Genomic DNA, 22,130 nt, shown 5'->3' on the forward strand with positions numbered 1-22,130 from the left:
GAGCGGCGCTGCTCCCTGGTAAACAGAGCGGCGCGGCGGCGGGCCCGAGGCGCACAAAGGGGTGGCGGGCCCGGCACTCCCGGCGGGGCTGAGGCGGCGCCCATGGCGGAGCCGGCTGGGGCTGCGGCGTCGCCGGATATTGACCCTGACTTTGAGCCGCAGAGCCGCCCCCGCTCCTGCACCTGGCCGTTGCCGCGGCCCGAGGCGGAGACGGGCGGCGCGGCTGGCGCGGCGGAGGAGGGCGCAGGCGGCGCGGCGGCAGGGCCCGGCCGGGTCGAGGGGGCGCGGGCGGGCGGCGCGGCGGCGCGGAAGGGCGGCTCCCGGCGCAATGCCTGGGGCAACCAGTCCTACGCCGAGCTCATCAGCCAGGCTATCGAGAGCGCCCCCGAGAAGCGGCTCACGCTGGCGCAGATCTACGAGTGGATGGTGCGCTCCGTCCCCTACTTCAAGGACAAGGGTGATAGCAACAGCTCTGCTGGCTGGAAGGTGCGTGACAGGCCGTGGCGGGAGGGACAGGCCAGGCGAGGAGCGGCTGCGGAGGCGCCTCCGCGGTTCCCCGGCCCGCCCCGCTGCCTGCTCCGTGCTCACCTGTTGCTTGTCTGCGGTCAGGGCGTCAATGCCCTTTGGAGCCTGGGCTTTAGCTATGCTGAAAGCTCCGGGGTCTTCTCAGACGCAGCCCAAGCTTCGGCTGTGTGCAGCTGGAGCAGCTGCTGGGGACGGTTATCGCATGGCCCTGCGAAGCTGCTCCTTGAGCTCTCTGCGTTTAGAAACTTTTCCAGGAGACAAGGGAGAGTAATTTAAGAGACTATGTCCAAGTTTCTGTGTAGGTAAAGCCTCAGTTTAAGAGTTTTTAATCACAAGGCCGTAGTTCTTTGTCACGTGACTGCGCTAAAAGCTCAGTATAAATAACTGTCATAGCAGGCGTGCTTGGCTTTCAGGAAGGTCCCTTGAAAAAAGTCCTGTTTCCAGGACCGTGGTGGGGGCCTCTGCTGGAGTTTGGAAAAGGGAAAGCAATGTCTTCTCTCATTCTGGAAGTAGGCATGTGTAGAGCTGTGTTAAAAGAGCTCCAGACTGTTTTAGTCCTCTTCCTGTAGCGACCTCCCTTATCTTTAGTCTAAAGAACTCCAGCAAATAGAAAGGGAAATGTGAGAGCTGGCTTGCGAAATAGCCCCTCAGCCTGTCCTGATGTATCAGAGTGGATGCCATGGAGACTGGACTCTAAAGACTGTGATATATTGCTCCCACTACAGACTGGAATTACACTCTTGTTTGCAGTATTTATTAGCAGTTCATCCATGCTGCAGTTCTGCAGGAGGTTCAGCCAGCGTGGTTTGGGGCTTTGGGCTTCCGTCACTCTAGCCACGTGTTCGTCTGCTTGTCCTGACTGAGCAGTAGGTGAGGACAGAGAGTTAATTTCAGATAATAAATGAATAAATAAACGTCTGTTTCTGATAAATTGGCTTTCAGCTGGCTCAGCTCTCTGAAGTGGCACACCACGTGGTAGTGCGAGTGCAAATATTTGCTCAAGAGGGTAGAAACATGGTGAGAGGGATGCAGCTGTCACAGCTTGGGCTGGTATATGTCAATACAAAACTTTTCACCTTTCATATTCATCACTCACTGACAGTTCCTAGAGAGTGCATCTACTTTAACTAGTATGGATTATTTTCTGTTACTCCTGTGTGTTGGTTGAATGCTGCATTTGGGACTGTGCTTGGGTTTTGGTGTTCTTACTGGAAGATAGTTCTTGTTTCCTCAGGCTAGGGCTACTCTCCTGCTCCTGCTGTTCCTTCATGCTCCTTCATTCTAAATTCTGTTAATTTAATAGAACTGGTTTTGTCAAGAATTTTCTTGTCAGGAGTGTGTCTGAATATCTGTTTGGTAGTAGTGCCTGACATTAAAGTTCAATGTGGCTTCTGAAATGTTCCCCAGATACAGTGATGAAGGTGAAAATGTCCTGCTGGAATAAGTACACTTCTGGCTTGACTCAGTATGGCTGTTCTTTTGTTATATCCATTCATGTGTAATGGCACCATCAGTCTTTGGTTTTACTCTGTGTTTTAATAATGTGTCACTTTTCAGGCATGTACAGGTAGATTTATATTCCAGAAGTTCACTGTGCAAACTTGTAAATACACGAGAGTGAGATTCCTGCCTAGATGCTGTAGTAGCTTTTCTGTGATTGACTTTTTAGTGTGTTTTTTCAGCCTGGGAACAGAGTAATTCTGGCTTTAGAGGGAGAAGAAAAAGAATTTTTTTTCCAAGAAAGATGAGGGCGGGCAGAACAACAACTGTGGTGAGAATGAGCCTGTCTTATGATTAGGGCAGTTAAAGCTCTTGCTTTTGACTAGCAAACAGAAAACCATGATAGAAATACAATACATTTTCTTTCCTGCTCACTCACAAAATCCTGTTGGCAGAGCTTGGCAGGACGTGTGACCATGGAACTTACTTCTAGTCTTTTTTTCTGTTAACTCACAGTTACATGGATTTGAAATAGGTTTTGTTTGTTTTACTGACCTTCATCTGTTTGCATTCAGATGCCTTAAGTGAAGGGAGGTCAGACATGTACATGTTTACAGATGGGGAGTTAGTCAAGTCAGTTCAATTTGACTTTTGTGTACTTAGATTAAAATGAATAGGTGCATATTTAAGACAAACTGGGTAAACAGAAGACATGTCTTCACTTGAGGAATGTCTGTTTTTTTTGTTTTATTCTTCCTTGTTATTTTTGAGCTGTGAAGCTCTGTTTGTATGTTTTGGGAGTTCATTAATCTGTAAAGAAAACAAAAACTTATTGAGTTGTCTTAGCTTTAGCAAGTTCTCGATTTTGAGATGAATGATTTGCATAAAGGAAATAAATGTGAAGCTACTGTTAAAGGTAGATGTAACATTTTGATGCCTGTTAAGATGGTGGTACAGCTCTAGAGTTCTGGCATTTCTGTCTCATTTGGACAGAGCCAAACTGATAATGCATTTTATTTGTATGTAGTGCTGTTTAATAGAAAATTTTGAATAAGTAATTAAAGCCAATGTCTTTAAAAATTCTTAATCTACTTTAGTTAATATAAACCCCATAAACTCGTTGTTTTGTAATTAATTTAGAGCTGTCCTACTCCACTATACAATTGGGGGAAGTGCAGCTGTTACAGACTGCCAGGGTGTAACCTCCATGAATTCCGGAAGAATATATGTTTTCGAGGAAGATGATGTTTGCTGTTCTTGAAGTGCTTCAAGCACCTTGTAAAGGACAGATTTGCTGTGTGTGCAGTCTGTTCTTTCCCTGCAGCAATTCAACTGAAGTGAAGAATTAACCAGCCTGCAAGGCAGAAGTGTCCTTGCAGGGTGTGTTGTGGAGCTTCATAATCCTTCCTTGGGTGTGAATGATTCTGCACTGTTACGCTAATTATGGGAAACTGATGTCACACCCTCTGCATCCTGGTGCTCCGTATTTATTTCAAATGTGTGCATGGATATATGTATGTTCATTCACATATATGTCTATGTATATGTGTATGTCTATATATATATATGCAACAGCTCAAGCGGCTGTATTATGAATTTAAATTACCAAGTGCTCTGTTTATCTAAAACAGATGTCTAGTTCTTAATCTTTGTTAGAGTAGGCAGCCTTTTCCTGAAAAGCCTTCCATTCCAGCCTTGTGTTATGTGCATATTGCATGTAGCTGATATTAAATGTTGACCAGATGGATCAGGAGACCTGGCTGAGGGCTCAATCATAGTCTCTTCACTGGCTTTCAGTGCCTCAGTGCTGGCTCTGATGGTCCCCAGCCTCTCCCAGAGCTCTGGATATCTGATCTCCTGGCAGAGCATGTGCAGAGCTCCCTCAGGTTGGAGCAGCTGCTCATCCTGTGGCCCTCTGAAGCTCTTCCATGAGAGAGAAGAGGCCAGGAGACAAAAGCAAGCCTGTCCATCTTCTGCACTATTTCTGCTGTGCTGTGGCTGGTAGATTGTGCCAGGCTGTCTTTATGTCTTGCAAGTAAATTCCAGTTCAGTAGATACAAAATCATGTGAGCACTAGTTTTGGTAAAGTTGAAAAGTTCATTATTTATTGGTGTGCTGACTATCAGTCAGACAACTTTTTTGTTTTTTTCTTGAATCAGATCTGCAAATAAGCAATGATAAGTTCCTAAAATAGGCACATTCGCTCTTTCTTTAGAGCTGCTAGTATGTCCCTGTATCCTTTCAGAGTTGGGTTTTTTTCTGTTTTTTTGTTGTTTTTTTTTCCTCAGATTTGTCAAAACCTTAGGTTCTTAACTTGAACCGATAAGGGGCCATATCATTATCAGAACTTTCTTTAATTTCACTAAGAAACGCTTTACTTGAATGTGAACATCTGGTGGCAGTGCTGGGTTTACTTTGACTTTTGGTAATGATAATTTCAAGATAGAGGATTACAGAATGGTTTGGAAGAGACCTTAAAGATCATCTCATTCTATGTCCCTGCTGTGGGCAGGGATGCCTTCTAATAGATCATGTTTGCTTCAAGCTACATCCAACCTGGCCTTGAACACTTCCAGGGATGGGGCAGCCACAGCTTTTCTGGGGCAGCCTGTGCCAGGGCCTCACCACCCTCACAGGGAAGAATTTCTTAATATCCAATCTAAACTTACTCCCAGTTTGAAGCCATTCCCCTTGGTCCTATCACTTTATGCCCTTGTAAACACTTCCTCTCCTGATTCCTTGTAGGTTCCATTTAGGTACTGGAAGGCTGCAGTAGTTAGAGAAGACATTCAGAATATTTCCCTGTGTTTCCTCACTGAACCAAAACTGAATGGATGCCATAAACCAAAAGGAAACATAAAATTTCAGCTTAGCATATTGGCTCTGAGCAAAGTGTAATTCTGCCCAGCCTTCAGCCTGGTGCAGGTTTATGCATAGGTGAGGCACAGTGTGGAGTCTGGGGGTGTCTCTGCTAAACAGAGCTACTGACCTCAGCCTGTGAAGAAGGGCTGCTTTCTATGACTGCGTTGAGAAAGCCTGTGGTGTTTATTCCTAAGATCATGAGCCTGACAGGATACAACTCCCCATTAGATCTTCTGACACAAAAAGTGAAGAAGTATGTGAGTTGGAATAGCAATGTCATTGCTGTCATCGCTGGTACTTTATTTAAGTCCACCTACTCTTTAATGGTGTTGTATGTACTGTTCTCTGTTAGTTTTGGTTTATTTTGATTTCTTGGAAGTTTCTGCCTTGCAAAGGGGAGGGAGGGTCTGGCTATTTGAATCCAGTGTAGCTGAGGGTGGGTAGAAACTGCTGGACTCTACCTCATGTGGCCCAAATGCATTCATGTGATATTAGTGATGTGCTTAGTCCTGGCTGCTGACAGCCTAGCTATGTTTCCTTAAAGCAGGGGGGAAATAAAGAACAGGTGGTAAATGAGGGTTGTTCAGATGTCATACTGAGGAGTCCAGCATGGAAACCTGCTGTACACAGGTGGATGTTGTCCATCATCTTTCTCTTAACAGAGTATTTTTACCTTTTAATTCCATTAGTTCTTAAATGGTCTGGCCACAGCATGTAGTCTGGTGTAGGTGAGGTGGGAGGAGGGCAGCTGGGCATGGCAGGATGTTATAGATGGGAGAATGTATGGTGGAGTGCTGGGTATGGAAAATGAGACTGGTGGCAGTGCAGAGAAGTAGGACAGTAGTGCAAGTGTGGGGTCACCAGGTGTCCTGTATTCTAGTTTGAAGAAAACTGAGGAGTACTCAGATGTGAAGAGGGCCAACCATCACAGTATAGCAACATACACTTAGCCCTTCTTAAAGTGGCACTAATAGACCATTCATGTAATGCCTTGAAGAAGTATGAAATATGAGAATTTTTTTTTCTTTTAAGCCTTGTTGACCATGGTTGTTCCCCTCAAAAGTCAGGAAAAGCTCAGTGAAGATTAATCTTCATACAATGCCAGTCAAATTACTTGAAGATTTTGCTGTTACTCTTCCCTGCTCCTTGCCAGTTTTTTCTGGAAAGCTGCTTTGCTGAATTCATTGCTACACAGCTCAGTTTTCCAGGCAGTCCTCAGAGAAAGCTGCTCCTGGGCTGCTGGTGTTACTTGTTCCAACAAGTTTCTTCTGTTCTATCTAATCCTGAACAGCTTTTGTTGTGTGTGCCTGCCTGTCTTGTAAATCACCTCAGTCTTTGCTTTTTAGAGAGCTATGATCTTCTTCTGGCCTCCTGCTGAAAGATTACAGAAAGGAAAATGTTCTTCCTGAGATAGAGATCCTTGTCTGCTGATCTTGACGTCTGTGCTCATGTGTGTCTTCTGGAAGGGGATTGCTGGGGAAGTGTTTCAACTCCCTGGTTCTGGAGCAGTTGTTTACTTGCTGGTGCAAAATCTCTACAAGGAAGAATTTTTCCTGAAGCCTTTGTAGCCAAGTGACTGAGACAGGCACTGACAAATACAGCAGGCAGAGTGTTCTCCCCTTGCAGCCTCCCAGGAATGCCATGGCAAATGATAATTCTTCACAATTATAGGCCTGGCAGTGGAACACGTGGAACATGGGCTTGCACTGGGATGAGACCAAGTTCTTTGTATGCCTCCAAGGCAGTGAGAGTGTATTATAGGCAGCTGCAGTGATTGCATAGATTTTTAAGTTTGTTTTTTTTCGGTCACTCATCCTTTAGAGAGTCTTTTTGTTAAGAAATCTGACCCTCTGTGGTTTGTAGTTTAAACTTGATGTTTCCTGGGAAAATGGCCAGAAAAGGAAGGGAGCTACTGTGTCTCCTGGAAGCGTAGCTGCTGTGTCTTGTCTTTCTAAGCATAGCTTGTGCTTGGCCCTGAGTGCTCTGCTAGCACAGCCCATGCACCATTGCTACATGGCTGAAGCCTCCTTCTGCTCCTGTAAACTTCAGTTTTATCGTAGGGAACCTCAGCTGTACCTACAAAGCTGTATAGTCCCCTGGAAAGGTTCTCAGTGGCCTTCAGTCTTCTGTATTCACTTCACCTGAGCATTTTCCGTGCTATCTGTGGCAGTTGCCCATGAGGCTGACTGGGCAGGAGAATAGTTTGGTTGTGCTACCAGCTCCTGTGGCTAATTCCCTGATGTGAGACCAAAGCACTGTTTGGTGCTGGGCAGGATCCACAGCAGCATTAATGTTGGTGTAGGAGCAGGCCTGATTTGATGGTGAGAAATGTTGCTCTCCTTTAACTGTGGCTAGGAGATTTTATCAAAGAAGGAGAATTAATGTTCTGGTAACTAAGATTTAGGGAATTGTTTGCATAAGCTGCTAGCCACACTTCTGTGGCTAGTCCATATATCCTAGTTTGAAGACACAGTGGTTATGACCAGGGGAATGGTCCACCCTTCAATATACAATAAATGTCTCTAGCCAAACTTGATTTTTTTGCATACAATCTTTCCTTAATTTCAGACTGGTTTTGTCTGAATGTGGTTTGCAGAAAACATCTTTGATCTGTGATGGATTTAGAGACACAGGCTGGCATTTTTTTGATGGCAATGCTTAACATGCAGCCATAAATACCACTATAAGATACCTAAATAAATAGCAATACCTAAATAAATAGCAATAACCTCCCCTATCTAGTGGCTGAAGATGTTCCTAAGGATTTGAATGATTCCTACCTGCACCTCTTCCTTCAGGCCATGCTTCTTTATGATCAAAGAGTTGCAGAGTCAACACCTTGTGTGTTTTGCAGATGCTTAGGCCAACTGGGAGCCTCCCACACTGCTAAAGTTGAACATCTAAAAAGTTAATTTCATCTGTCTGTTTCTGGTGTGGATTGCTTAACATCGAGAAAGGAAATATGTCAGAGTTGCCTGGGTGACTGAACTCTGTCATTTCCTCTTCTGTCAGGTCTGACTTGCAGTTATGTAATTATTTTAGGATAATTCTGTACCTGGCTTTCTCCCTGAGATTTGAGGGTTCCCTCCATGTGTTAGGTGTATTGAATCACTCTAGCAGGTGCATTCTGGTGCTGTCCTGCTGCACCCAGGCTGGTGGGTGCATGGATTCAGTTGGAATTTGGGACACACTGTCTGGGCTTGAGTCTGCAGCCTTGCAGGCAAGCTGGGTCCTGCAGGTGACTTAGGGCTCAGGGCAATGTGGTGCAGTCCTCCCACAGTCTGCAGGAGAGGTGCAAAAGTGATAACTGAGGCATTGCAGTTCAGATAACAGTTAATCTTGTTGAAAGAAATATTCAGTTTTTTTTCTTCTGCTTCCAACTACACATTCTGTTCTCTTCTTTAGTTTTCAGTGCTTGACCCCCACGGTGAGGTAGTTTAAAAAACAGAGATAAAAGAGGCAGGAAAAGTAGTTTCCAAGGAAGGATAAGGCTGCTCTTCAGTTTGGTTTGCTCTCTGAACTGGCTTATAGGGTCACAGATGTTTGTGTTACAGAAGGATGAGAGTTTGAAGATGAGAAAGGAAGGAGTGGTACAGCAATTATCTGTTTCTATAGCTTATGTCAGTTCTGCAGTAACATGTAAAATAACTTTGAGACTGTTTCATAAAAGATACCAGGCTTCATTGTGTTCATGTAAATCCTATTCTTATTCCAAGATGTCTTATTTCAAGCTGCTTTTCAGCTAAAAATTTGTTACATAAATTGTCTCTTATGATGCCCAAGATGCCATCATGAGTTCACAGGCTACTTTCAGGAGAATAAATGAAGAATTAGTGATAACTTAGTGGTTGTTATTGCTGCAGCAGTCTGCATTCAAAGTTATGCACATTTACTTGGGAAAAGGGGTGGGATTCTTTGGAAATGAAAGCAGCAGCCTTGCAGGAGACAGTGCACCAATCTGAATTACTTGTTTCAACACTTGAAGGAAAGGAAAGTTTTATTTAGAGAAGATGCCAGGGAGGACTGTTGTACAGTTATTACTGTGAGCAGCACAAATAATAAAACTGTGTAAGAGCATTGACTGACACATGTTCCATCAAGCTCTGGCTGTGCAGTCACTCTCCAATTAAGAACATGTGTATTCTTTGATACCAGTTGGAGCAAGCAGCCAGTCTTCTCAAATCCTCAACAGCCAAAGGTTAAAATGAAGCCTAAGCCAGGATGATTCTCAGATCTCTTTAATCTCCATGAAAACTTTCCACTTTGCCTGTATTGTTTATCTATCTGAGTCTACTTTTTTCTAGGATAGTACTTTTGGTGAGTTGGCCAAAATTAGCATAGAGAGGACTTTCCCGGGAGGAAAAGGGTGGGGAGAGGGAAAGCAGCAGACAGGAAAGAACTGTGTTGAGAGTTGGTGGAAAAAATGATAAAAGCTCAGCTAATTTGTTCAGAATTAAGAGTGTATGCATGAAAGCTGAAGGTTGTTATGTGACTTTCAGTTTAGATGAAAAAGATGTTGTGCTTGGACCCCTATTGTGTTTCCAGTGCAGCATTTTTTAATGATCTGTAATTTGGCCATCTGAAAAAATTAAGTGCAGCTATCAAGTAATGCATAGGTCTCAAGGGGAGTTTATTTAGAATCTGCTCAAACAATGAGATTGGTGCTTCCTGATTTTAAAATACTGGGGTGTTTATCAGTTGCAGGATGAAAATTGAGTTTGATGATGGTGTACGGACATGTTAGTTTGCAGTTCTCAGCAAAGCTAAGCTAAAAAGAGGCAACTGGGAGAGGCAAAGAATGTGTGTCTTACCCAGCAGAAAGATGGGAGAGGCTAAAACTGGCATGTACTGTGTGGGAGTGCAGTATCCACTGAGCATCTTATCCTGTCAGAAACATGCACCAAGGAAATCACACAGCCTCCATGCAGAGGGAGCCTGGCAGTCTCCCTCCTTAAAGTTTCTTTCTAATTTCTCCAGTTTTGGGGTGGAGATGTTAATGGGTGCACTGAATAAAAGCATTTTGCCATTTCTCTTCACCCAGTCCGTTGGATTCACTGTTTTGCTCTGCTTGAATCTGACTGAAAACTGGCCATATAAACATTTAAAAAATTAGCCAGGCTTATGCTGGTTAGAGAGGTTGACAAAAGGATAGGAACAGCGATAGCTCAAATTCAGGTAGGCTCATGTTGAAATTGCAGGTTGTATTTGAGAACTTGTTTACTTACTGTATGATATGCCTAATATTTTGCAGATTCTGTATGGTCTTTAAAGTTCTTTTGTGTTAGCATTTGGCTAGCTGAAAGCTGCTAGTTGTCATGGTAGCTTCAGCCTTTATATTGCAGTGAAATATGGCACTACTTGCTAATGCTGCAAAGCATGTTCAGACAGAAATAGCAGGTTTTTATGGATAGCTTTTTGTTACAACTTCTTCTCTGGATACTGTCTGAATGTGTTTAAGCTTGTGAGGTTTCTAGTTGGGAGGTGTGTCAACTGTCAGGTCCTCACATTTTGTGGGTTTTGTTTCTTTTTTTTCAGAATTCTATTCGACATAACCTCTCCCTGCACAGCAAGTTTATTAAAGTCCATAATGAAGCCACAGGGAAGAGCTCTTGGTGGATGCTCAATCCTGAGGGTGGCAAAAGTGGAAAAGCACCAAGGAGAAGAGCTGCCTCGATGGACAACAGCAGCAAACTTGCAAAAGTCAGAGGTAAAGCATCCAGGAAGAAGCCTCCTCTCCAGTCTGCACCAGAATCCTCTGCTGACAGTCCTGGTTCCCAATTTCCTAAGTGGCCTGGAAGCCCATCCTCAAGAAGCAATGAGGACTCTGATGTGTGGAACACCTTCCGGCCTCGAACCAGTTCCAATGCAAGCACCATTAGTGCCAGGCTTTCTCCTATCCTGACAGAGCAGGATGACCTCCATGAAGAAGAGCTGCTTCCTTCTCTCGTGTACTCCAGTGCATCCAGCAATGTTCCACCAACTGTAACTGAGGAGCTTGAGCTCATCGATGGATTAAATCTGATGTCTCCCAGCTCATCTGTGCTGTCTGCCCAGCAGTCTGCCTCAAGTGGTCAGATCCAGAGAGATTCCAGCTTTTCAGCTGGTCAGACTTTTGGCAACTCTCTGTTTAACCCTGTTGATATTTCACTGCAAAGTTCTGTCAGCCATTTCTCTGCCCCTCAGACCTTGGAAGCTCTTCTGACACCCAGCTCTCCGCCTCCAAGGGATGTCATGATGACTCAGGTGGATCCAGTTCTCCCACAGACTGGTAACAGGATGAGCAGCCGAACTCTTTTGCTTCTGGGTGGACAAACTGCCCAGAGTAAAATGAGCTCAGGCAATCCACGAGGAAAGCCTGCAGAGCAGCAGGCAGAACCAGTTGGTGCCAGTGTTTTGCCATCAGCGCTACCCATAGTGACATCTCCTCAAAACACTGCCAGCAGCACCAGTTTGAAGGCTCCAGTTTCTGCAACAACTGCCCAGTCAGTCCAGCTGGGTAGTCCAGTGCTCCTTTCATCTGCCAGCCCTGCTCCCTTGGGTTTGAACCAGGACAGGCTGCCCACTGACCTGGATATTGACATGTACATGGAGAACCTTGAATGTGATATGGATTACATAATCAACAGTGAACTCATGGATGGAGGACTGGACTTTAATTTTGAACCTATTCTGCCTACTCCCAGCTATCCCAGCACCTCACAGGCCTCCAACCATACCTGGGTACCAAGTTAACTTCGGGAGCACAAAAAGGTAGGTGTAGTTGTATAAAATGCTACAGCTCAGTTATGGAAACAGCCCTGTCTAGGATGGTTCCTGTGCCCAACTCTGCAGCAGTTAAAGAAACCTCTTTGAAAGCATAGTAAAAAGCTTTTGGAAGAGTCATGATCCTTTTTCAGAGAAGAAAAAGCTGTTTAAAGGTAGGTAGATTTGACTTACCAGGTAGTCAGCTCCTTTATGAAATAGAAGAGCAACATGAATGAAACTCCTGTTGTCTCCTGTCACCCAAGATGACTCCATCACAGGACATCAGGCAGTGTCTACAGCTCTACAGTTCACATGAGAGCATGTGCTGATTCCATGTATGAAGACATCCACCAATATGTACAGAATGGTTGAACTGAGCCAAGCACATACTGTGTTTTTATCCAGGTTATTATTATCCCTGCAGAATTCTCTAGTATGTGTAGTAGCAAAGCATGTCTGTGTCATGACTGTCTGCTTTGGTCTGTGTGTACTGTGTCACAGTCACTTTTATCACACTTTCTGCCCTAACTTTACCTGGGATAATGTCTCTAAAGTCAGGTAAACTGACTCACCAGCATTAACTACTGAATTGCTTCCCATTATTAGACTAGGAAACAGGAGTCTGTAGTGTGGATGAAGGTGGAAGAAAAAGGATGTTTTAGTGCTATCCCATGCACAGCAAAGCTGCCTCTTCAGCAATTTGTCATATTTGTACAAATAGATTCAATTTGGCAAATAGTGTATATGACAACAAGACTTTAAAATGTCTTATTTTTTGAGGCTGTGACACCCTGATTTGAAACAATTAAACCAGAGGCAGTAGAAGAATTAGGGCACTGCAGCTGAAGCTCTGCTTCACACTTGGAACTCAATTACTGGTGGAAAGTGGACAAACAGGAGCAGAGGCTGGTTATTGGTTGGAAAGTGGAAGCCTTGCCAAGAACATTTCCTTTTTAGAAGGCAGATATGGTGCTTGTCAGTGTTGCAAATTCAACTGCTAATACTGTCCAGCTGAGCAGGCAGAAGTAATAGCAAGCTGCAGGTGCTGCTTCAGTAGTGGGAAGTCCTTGAGCTTCAAAATCATGGAAACAGAAATTATCATCTACTTGAGCTGAATACTCTTTCCTAGGCACCTGAGTATCTTGGAGGTGGTTTGGACCAGGTGACCTCTGTCAGTGCAGCCATTCTCTACAAGTGTCTTGGGTCTAGACAGACTAAAATGCTGTCCTTTGAGCTGGTGTTACTTAAACTGTGTGAACATATTGATGCACCATATATATTGAGGTTTTTAACACTATTTAACTCCGTCTTATTCTGAGTCACATCCCACTGCTTACAGTGTTATTTCTTGGTAATGTTCTTCTGTTTGTACCTAACAGATCTCTTTATTGTAGGGAGAGGAGTATCAGTCAAACTTTTCTGTTTCCTTATGGGGCTTTTTATAGTGATGTGTGTTAACTGTGCATTTGCTGAATTACTGTCTTAAATTGAATGTCTTATCTTTAGGTGAAATACAGGAACTCAGTTTTGATTTCAAAGACAAATTTGGTTGACAAGACTATGGTGTCCTGTGTTAGGACTGTTTGCAAGTTAGTGACAGTGGTTGTGGCTGTTTGAGCAGTGTTTCCACTGGATATTGTTCTGAGCTTTTGTGTTATGGGTTTTGTTTGTTTGTTAGGGTTTGCTTTTTTGTTTTTATGCCATGCTAGGGCAGGCCATTATATTTGTGGACTTTTCAGGGATGAAATATTTTTCACAGAAGTGTTTTCAAAACATATGCAAGGTGCCCTCTGCTCCTGGGCCGGGTAGACAAGACCTCTTTTTATAGCATACCAGGTATAGATTATTTTTTAAGAGTGTAAAGCAGAGAAGCTGAGGAATTATTTATCAAAGGTAGGGTCTAGTACTGTTGTAGATATGGATATAATCAAATGCTTAAGAGAGAGAACAGGAGCTCTTAAAAGCACGGTTATGTTCTTGTTCCATACTATATTCTGTGTGAATTGCTTAATCAAAACAGAGGAGCTATGGATGTTAAAACCCCTGGATTTTCTTTGTTCCACATCTGAAGTTGAGCTGATATTTTCCGGGAAATGTGCTGGGCATGAAGGAGTGAGATCTGGAACAAGTTCTTAACCACTATTGTATTTGAGCAGAAAGCGTAGCTCCCACGTGTCTCTCGATGTTCTGGTCACAGCGCTGCTGCCCCAGGAGGAGAGGCCACACCCTGTCAGTGTGCTTTGCTTCCAAGCCTTTTATTGTGCTCTTAGATTATGTTTGCCTTTTCTGGGTTTTGCAAAGCTTTTCTGTTTTGCCTGTATGCTGGAGTCCATGGAATGGGATGAGGGGGAGCCTTTTCCACAAAGGAGAACAAGTATTGTGCAAAAGGATGCCCAGATAGAAGATCAGGTTTCTAGCAAAGGGGGGAGCAGGGCACATTTGGAGAGAAATAGGAGTGTTCCTGGGAAAAGAAGACAGAATGTTTTCTCAAATTAGCGAGTTACAAAACCAAGTGAGCTGCAGACATCAGTGTCTGTGAGGAGGTCAAGACTGTGTCAGTTCTCCCTTACTGCAGTGAGTTCCTAGGATCCCTGTTTGGAAATTACTGTTCAGGGAAAGCTGTATATTGCCCTGGTGTGGCAGGCATTTTTCCTTTCATAGTCTTTCTATTACTTTATTTTTCTCTGTGTTGAATTCACATTGCCAAAAGCTATTCTTAAGTGATCACTAACATAAAGTTGTTCTGAGTAGTTCCTGTGGACTTAACTCATGGCCTTCCGGGTCAGTTTTGGGTATAATGCTGAGCATAAACTCTATATCAGTTAATCACAGTGATCACGTTCTGATTTGAGCAGCCAGAATGAAAGTGAACTGGGGAAATATTTCTCTTTGTAGACAAGAGGATATCTTTAGGAAAGAGTACTTAGTCTTATCTGCAGCACTTAGGAAGATATGAGCTAGTTGGTGTTACCCTTGGTGCTCAAAGCTTCCATGATTTTATCCTCTTCTTGCAAGTTAAATGCCAAAGAGCTTGTCCACAGCTTCACCAGGAGTCTCTTTGAACCCTGCCTGTGTTTCTTTGCATGGATATTAGAGATTAAATGTTTAAACTTTGTCTCTGCCCAGCAGTGATGCAGCACCCACAAACTGAGCTATTAGCCACAGAGGAAGATAGTGTAGAAATAGAATTGCTTTTTTTCGTAAAGTGCTATAGTTTTGGTCTCATTGGTGAGTGTAAAATCCATCTGCTCTTTGGGTGGATGTTAGTTTATTATTGTTAGTTGTTCAATTAGACTCCCTATAGTTTCAGAGCCTGGAGAACTCTTTATCTCTTGCCCAGTTTGGTCTGGATTCATGCTTTTCTTGCTCTATCGAATTCCCTTTGCTCCAAACATTGGATTTTTGTCCGACAAGAACGTAAATAAATAAAGTCCTCATAAACTTGAAATTTCCCAAAGCAGCCCTTTGCTCTGGCTTCTCTTATCTTACTATCTTTTCTTGTTCAAGGCTGATTCCCTCTTGTAGTTTTGGGAGGGGTTTTTTTGGGGTTTTTTTGTCTGTTTGTTTGGGGTTTTTTTGTTTGTTTTTTTTTGTTTTTTTGTTTTCACAGTTTTATTGCATGCTCACGGTTACTGAATGCAGCTGATGAGATGCCCTACATTTATCTTGCTGTTTTGCCTTTCAAAGTGGATCATATAGCTACAGTAGTGGTTTTATGTCAGTGTCCTAAGTCTGCTTAGACTTGTTCCAAGGTTTGTTTGAATGAGTTGTGACGGCTTTATTGAGGTGAGGTAGAAGACCTGAGAAGAGATCTTCAGACTTTTGGGGGATTGAGGTATCTAAAAAGGTTTAATTATTTGGAAGGTAGAGACAGGATTTCTTTAAGATTTCTTCAAGATTTCGTAAACAGTTTGTGTGTGATCTTTAAAGGGCTCTTTTTCAGTCTTTTCCCTACCAATTGATACTTGTGGTTGTTTAAGGTGAAGAATAATTTTTGTCTTCCTTGCTGCTCTCCTGCAATGCTTTTGGTGTTAGCCAAGACCTTGTTTAAACTTATCTTGCAGAGCCTTGTTGGTGCTGTCCGCTTGCAGGAGGAATACTTACTGTTGACCTTTCTGTCTTTTCGGTCTCAGTCATACTTTGAAGCTTGGAGCTGAGCAGTTGCATCCTCCACTTGACTCTCTGTTGATCAAGGTCTTTTGTGGTCTGTTTGTTCTGTAGGGGCAGATTGGTAGTAATTAACTCCTTATCTATGCATCCAGGATTCCCGCTGAAGTGGAGCTCTAACCAGTCACTCTTACTTTTCTTTGTTTTTCTTCTAGTGTCCTTCAGGTTTCGAACATTGGGTTCTGACTTCACTTCCCACCCCAGCAGAGAAGAGAATGAAGCATGTTGGATTCAGTTTCCCTGCACATCATGCCTTGGGCAGAAGGGGCTGCCCATCTGGGAAGAAGGGGCAACCTGCATCTGGCTGCAACAGGAAGAGTTTAAAAATAGTAATCCTGTTATGTGCCATGGCTCTTCCTACAAACCTGACCCTGCCTTGGACCATCTGGAGAAACCCCTGTCCAAAGATGAGCCCCAGTAAAAACCTCGGCCAGAAGACTCTGTGCCAGGCAATAGTGTTTTCATGTGTGATGAGTTGGGTTTGCTGGAGGAAACTCTCACTGGCTGTCCTCTCTCTGCTACGGCAGAAAGTCTCCCAGTGCCTCAGACTGGAGGAGGGCTGGCTCTGCTCTCGCTTGGCTTGCCTCATGGGGCAAAGTAGCTGGGCTTTCTGATCAAGCCACCAGATGTGCACTTGGTATCCCACAGACTTGCAGAGGAATTGGTGGGAGCTTGTTGGTAGAAGCCCTGTGGGAGAAGGGTGTGCTGTTTCAGGGCTTGGTTTCAGTGTGCCCATCACTGCAGCATCCATCATCATTCTACAGGGAAGGGTGGTTGTCGTGGTATATAAGGCTTCCCGTTGTACCCCTGGGTGGAACAGGAGGACACTGAGTTTTTCACTGTGCCAACTGAGCCCCATTGAATCAGAAGCATGTTTTGAGAAGTCCCTGTGCTGTTCTCAGCACTTTCCTGATACACCAGGCTGCTCTAAAATAAGCACAGGTGCTAGTAGCTGCTTTCTGGGACATAAAAACATTGTTCTGGGTTTGTTTTTGATGTGTCTTGCTACAGCAGCAAAATGGAAAGCCTGAGTGTGGCCTTAATAGAGCCCTGGTTGCTTTTCAGAAGGGCATTTTCTATAGATGAAATATTTTTTTACTAATCTGGGAACTTTCTACAGTGAATATGAAGCCAATGTAATGTGTGTCCCTATTACGCATCTCTCTGTCTGAGAAGGCAACAGTGACAGACTCTTTTTTCAGAGCTCTATTAGGAATAAACACATTTGATGTTTGATGTATATGATTGAGGGGAAGGAACTGGCAGGTCCCCGTGGTTTCAAACCACTGTGGGGAAGAGTTGTACATTATTGTAATCTATATGTAAAAGTAGGTGCAAATTACATAGAAGCTTTTCTAAACCTTTTTAAATATATATTATATATTTTAATTGAAAAACGAGATTATTGGATAAAGAGAAACAAAACACATTTGCTGCATCTGTCCCCTTCATACCAGATAACACTACAGTATGGGAGGGGGCAGGCCTAAGGGATTTTGGGCCAAGAAGCTGAAAATGTTGTTGGAAAAGTGGGAAGGACACCGCAGGGTAACCGGGGAATGGCTGCTCTCCCCAGAAGAGGAGGTGGGAAGGTGCCTGGCAAGGCATTCAGCCACAGCTGCTCAGGCTGGGCATTCCTGCCAAGCGAAGAGCACAATGGAGGGAATGCTAATCATTAACACTGCTCGTTCTCAGCTAATCCTCTAAGTAGCTGGCCTGCAGCTGATCCACAGGACAGATTCCCTAGTCTGCTAAGGAGATGGTGTGGACTGGATCATGCTAGATCTGCTGACACTCTGAGTAGCCCTTATGGAGGGCATGATCAGTTTTATTTGGTAGCTCACTTTGGTTTCTGAGGGTTTTTGTTTTCTTGCTGAAGCTTCTGCTACTGCTGGGGAACTTGAAGCTTGTAGGCTTACCTTCAGGGGTCCACCTGGGATCCTGCTTTGTCTTGCAGGACAGAAATTAAGGGTCAAAAGATAAATTCAGAATATTAGTGGCACGTTGCTGTCACTGTTTTGGTGTTTGCAGTGGCAGGATCTGTGGGAGACACGGTGCTTTCATGGTGTTCTGGTAGGCTTGGTCTGGCAGAAAGACCCTCCAGTCCTTTTTAAAGGTGGCTTCAGTTCAGGAAGTTTGTATCATGCAGTGCAATGAGCCACATTGTTTTACCAGCTTGTCTACTCTGTTTTCATTTTCATTTGAGTGGAGATTGGAACAGGAGTGATTGCCTGGTTGCTTCCAAGGAGGAGTCTTCAAAAGTCTTTATCTGCAGCATGCTGTGCCTTCAAAGCCTTTGAATAGTTTGATAACCTTTGTTTTGAAGGCTGCCTTCATGGCAGACCTCCCAGTGATGTTTCAGATTTACCCACAATCTACATGTCTGGCCACACCTCATTGTAACAAATAAACAAAAAGGCAGCTCCTAAGCTGGGATCCCAGGGTTTGCACACTTGAGGCATGCATGAACATTCTCACTGGAGTTAGTTCATTACACAAGTGGATAGATAGTCTTTCACAACACCTGATGGCATGTGCCATACACAAGAATCAGCCATTCTGAGCTAAAGTGAACAGACTGGAGACATTTGTTATTTGGCACATAATATGCTACCTTGTTAGCTTGGGTCCTGAAGGGAACTTGATCCAGTGATGTACAGGGCAAGTTGAATGGCTGCCAGTGATTCACAGCCATGTATCAGAGGATAGGACACCAGTATGTGTGGTCGTGTTAAATGTGAGTCTCTGGCTTACTTCCCATGAAAACAGAACCCAAAGCAATAGAAAAGACAGTAACCAGTGCTTCAGACCAGAAATCCATGATGAGCTGTTTCTGGCTGGGTTGGTCTGTTGGAAAGAGGTGCTGTCTTCAGGGTGTTACAAATGTCCCTTAACTATGACAGCACCGAGGAGCTGGCCTGATCTCTCAGCCTGGCCCTGAGCACTCAGGTAGCACCCCAGGGAGATCTGACATAATCTCAGCTGGTTCATGTCCTTGATCTGATCGTGCTGAAGGAGGTGCAACACCATGGCTCATCATGGTTAGTGCTCTACAATGTGAGTTCAGAAAAGACTCTGTACTTTGAGTAGGGAAAGGAGTGTGTACCTATTTTTTTCCCTGTATTCCTGGGCCGTACTTCTGGAGACAGCACTGGAGATAGGAGTACCTCTGGCTGGAGTCCTGCTGTACCAGGTTTCTGGCAGTGACATTTCTGCCTTGCAGCAGTCTGTACAGGTGCTTTGTGCCTCAACACAGCAGGAGCTGTCAGTGGTTGAAGAAGCTTGAGAGTGCACTAGTGCTGAGAATGCTGTTCAGAAAATTTAGACAGTGCTCAATAAACCATGAATGTAATGTTGCAGGCTCAAGCAAGCAACTTACCTTCTTCTTTGTACGTGTAGCAGGATAGCTGGTATTGTGGACACAGAGGGCAGGGATGCAGAGAACTTGGGAGTTCTACAGACACTTCATTTTCATAAACCTTGAGCTTTTTTAGCCTGGGATACTTGCTCATAGTAACACAGGAGACTCTAAAGTTCCTGAACTGCTGCTTGCAGAAAGGCTGTATGTGGCAGGGGGTTGCTCAATACTTGTCCAATATTTTGTAGTCTGGCCCAAAGTATTTGCTACTTGCTGCTGGAGCCCAGATATTGTCTTGGTGGCTTTTCATGCTACATTAGCACCACAGGCCCCATACTTTGGGCTAGTTTTTGGTCTAATGAAGGATTGAGCTGGGATTTTGAGAGCAGCTGTGAGTGGGGTGAGAAGGGAAGGGGCCAGTGACATGGGGAGTGATGCTCCTGGACAAGTGCATGAGGGGAGTGGGCAGGGGACTCTTGGCATGAAGCATTACTTTATGCTGTGTTCCTTGTCCTCACTGGGCTCAGGTAACAAGTTTCTCCATCTTCAAAGGATCAAATGCCATCTTACACAGCATTGGAGATATCATGCAGCTCAGGGCCACAAAAGATTCAGGTAACTAGGCCCATGGAGCTTAGTAGAAGGCAGACTTGCTGCTTTTATTTACACTTGAGTTAAGCAAATTGCTTGAACTTTCTGTATAATTTAAGCATATTTTACTTCCAAGCATGTACTTCCAGCTTCATGTGAGAGCTTGGAAAATTGGAAGCTTCTGGGGGCCCTTAATTTTCCTTGCTAGTGTGTCTAAAAACAAGTCATCCCTATCCTGTGCTGCTTTAAAAACAGCAGTCAGATCATCTTGATGAGAGGAATGAAGCATTCCAGAGCCTGGGTGTATTAATAAACAGGAGTCATAATAGAAGCAAGTAGCACTAATCAGCTTTTCCAAAGGAAATGCCTAGAAAGTTTTTATGTAGATAATAATTTGTTAATTTTCTCACTTAGTTGCTTATTTATAGCCACATTCAAATGCTTCAGGGCTAGCCTTGCTCCAGGATTGAGTAACCTGTGTCTGGTGCCATGGGTAGGAGTGCCTTGGGAGTTATGTCCTGGACTGTCACCAAAATGTGAAAGTTTGGATCCACTATTAAAAAAAACAAAGCAAATCAATCAACTTTGGGACATGAGCATGAACAGGGAATAGCTTAGGGCTTGCCTCAGTTGCTTGTCTAATGAAAAACATGCTCCAATTAACGTAGGGAAAAGCAAGCTAGACGTGACTTCTGCAGACTGAAAGATCTGTCTGTGTGAAAGCTTGGAGCATGTGCTAACCCATGACCACACCTGCTTGACCTTCAGGAAAGGGATCCCCTCTCTTCACTAGCCTTTGTCTTTCTCTGCACGCTGATGTGTCTGTAGCTGATGGAAAGCAATATCTGATGGGATCAAAATCACTGCTAATACTGTGGTGTAAAGCAGGGAAGAAGAGACAGCAGAAGCTGAAGGTGTAAGAGCTGACAGTGTTGCATTTATGGTTCTTTGGCTGAGGCAGTCTTATGGTGTGTGGTAGAAGGGGATGTTCTGGGACACGAAAACAGAGCCTTCGTTGTTTTCCAGAAGGGCAGTGGTGTGGGACTGGTGGTGTGGGGTTCCCCAGTGTGTCTTGAGAGGTTTGGCTACATAGAAGATAGGTTACTTCTCCTGAAAGGAGCCACCTTCATATCGCAGTGGGGATGGTTCTGTGAAATAGTGCTTCCAGCACAGTGGAGTCTTCATCTGGTGCGATCCTAGGAAAGGTTTCTGCATTGCTAGCACAGATGTCTGCTGCACACAGGGCAGGCACCACTACCTGACATAGTTTCCACCACATCCCCTGTGCACTCTTCCACCTATTTCTCACAATAATTTTTTTTAGAGAATAAACCTCTGCTTTTGTTTGCTCTCTGTAGCAGTGTAACTTCTGAACCATTACTGGCTTTGTTACCATCTGTGCTAGCAAGACTGTAGAATGTGCTAGACTAGGGGGGAATGTTTGAAAAATAAAAACCTGTAATCCTCTGCTCTGTGTCTCATCCAGTTTGTTCTGTTCTCATGGCAAGGGTCAGCTCTTTTTCCTTTCCCTTGTCTTCTTTCCTTTGCCATTCTCACCTGTTAGCTCCCCACCCCCCTCCCAGTGGAATGCCCTTTATTTAGTTGGCCAGAGGCAGAAGGGTTGTGGTGTGACCACCCACAAAGTCTCTGGTGTGCTCTGCAGTGTGTAGAGCCCCTTGTTACAGCTTGCTGGCAGTGCATGGGGATCCATGGGATGCCAAGCCCTTAAACTGACCCTGGGGAGTTTTACATCCTGTAGGACTAGTCTAGGGTTGTTTTGGCCCCTTCCTTTCTTGCCTTTCTAGACCTGAGTGCTGAAGGTGACTCTGTTTTGTATAGCTACATTCTAATATCTTTTTTTGTTAGCAGCAATGGTGGCAGATAAGGAGATGAGAGAGAAACAAGGGAAGGAGTGTAGATCATGGGTTCCACTGGCCAGGTTAGACACATGGAGGGCAAACTGGGGATGTTCTAACACTGCTGCAGATAAAGACCAATTTCTGAAATTGCACAATATGGGTACAGCCAGAAAATTTTCATTCAAAGCCTTGGATACTCAGTATATTATTTTTGAATTTTATTCTTCACTATAGTTAGTGCAAATAACCAGATAACTCTAAGGGGCTCTTAAGGGTCCTGCTTCAAGATTTAACCCAATTTACAAAAACGAGGAATTAAGAGGAGATTCTTAGGGGAACTGTCTGCCCCTCATCTGTTCCTTGGGTACTTTGGGCTTCTTGCAGGCACATAATGATGGGTGCTGTTTTTGACACAAGATTGTATCAAAGTGGATGCAACACAACAGGGGATTGTGCATTTGCCCAGTATCCATTAGCACTTCTTACACCTCTTTGAGCTTTGGCCTGTGCCATTTAAGCATTGCCAGGGAGAACAAAATGGGACCTGAATGCCTTGAGGTTGCTTTTGATGGGTGTGGCACTGT

At 44.2% G+C, this 22,130-nt stretch overlaps 1 protein-coding gene across 1 annotated transcript; it reads left to right on the top strand.

Annotated features, from left to right (window-relative positions):
• The first annotated feature begins 21 nt into the window (after positions 1-21).
• On the top strand, positions 22-21,154 carry FOXO4 (forkhead box O4). The gene is made up of 3 exons (XM_014877170.2): positions 22-486; positions 10,363-11,577; positions 15,894-21,154. The coding sequence occupies exons 1-2, from the start codon at positions 103-105 to the stop codon at positions 11,557-11,559; spliced, it is 1,581 nt and encodes a 526-aa protein (XP_014732656.2). The 5' UTR covers positions 22-102; the 3' UTR covers positions 11,560-11,577; positions 15,894-21,154.
• The last annotated feature ends 976 nt before the right edge of the window (positions 21,155-22,130 follow it).

The sequence above is a fragment of the Sturnus vulgaris genome, chromosome 14 (assembly GCF_052056855.1).
Source record: "Sturnus vulgaris isolate bStuVul1 chromosome 14, bStuVul1.hap1, whole genome shotgun sequence".
Classification (NCBI taxonomy): domain Eukaryota; kingdom Metazoa; phylum Chordata; class Aves; order Passeriformes; family Sturnidae; genus Sturnus; species Sturnus vulgaris.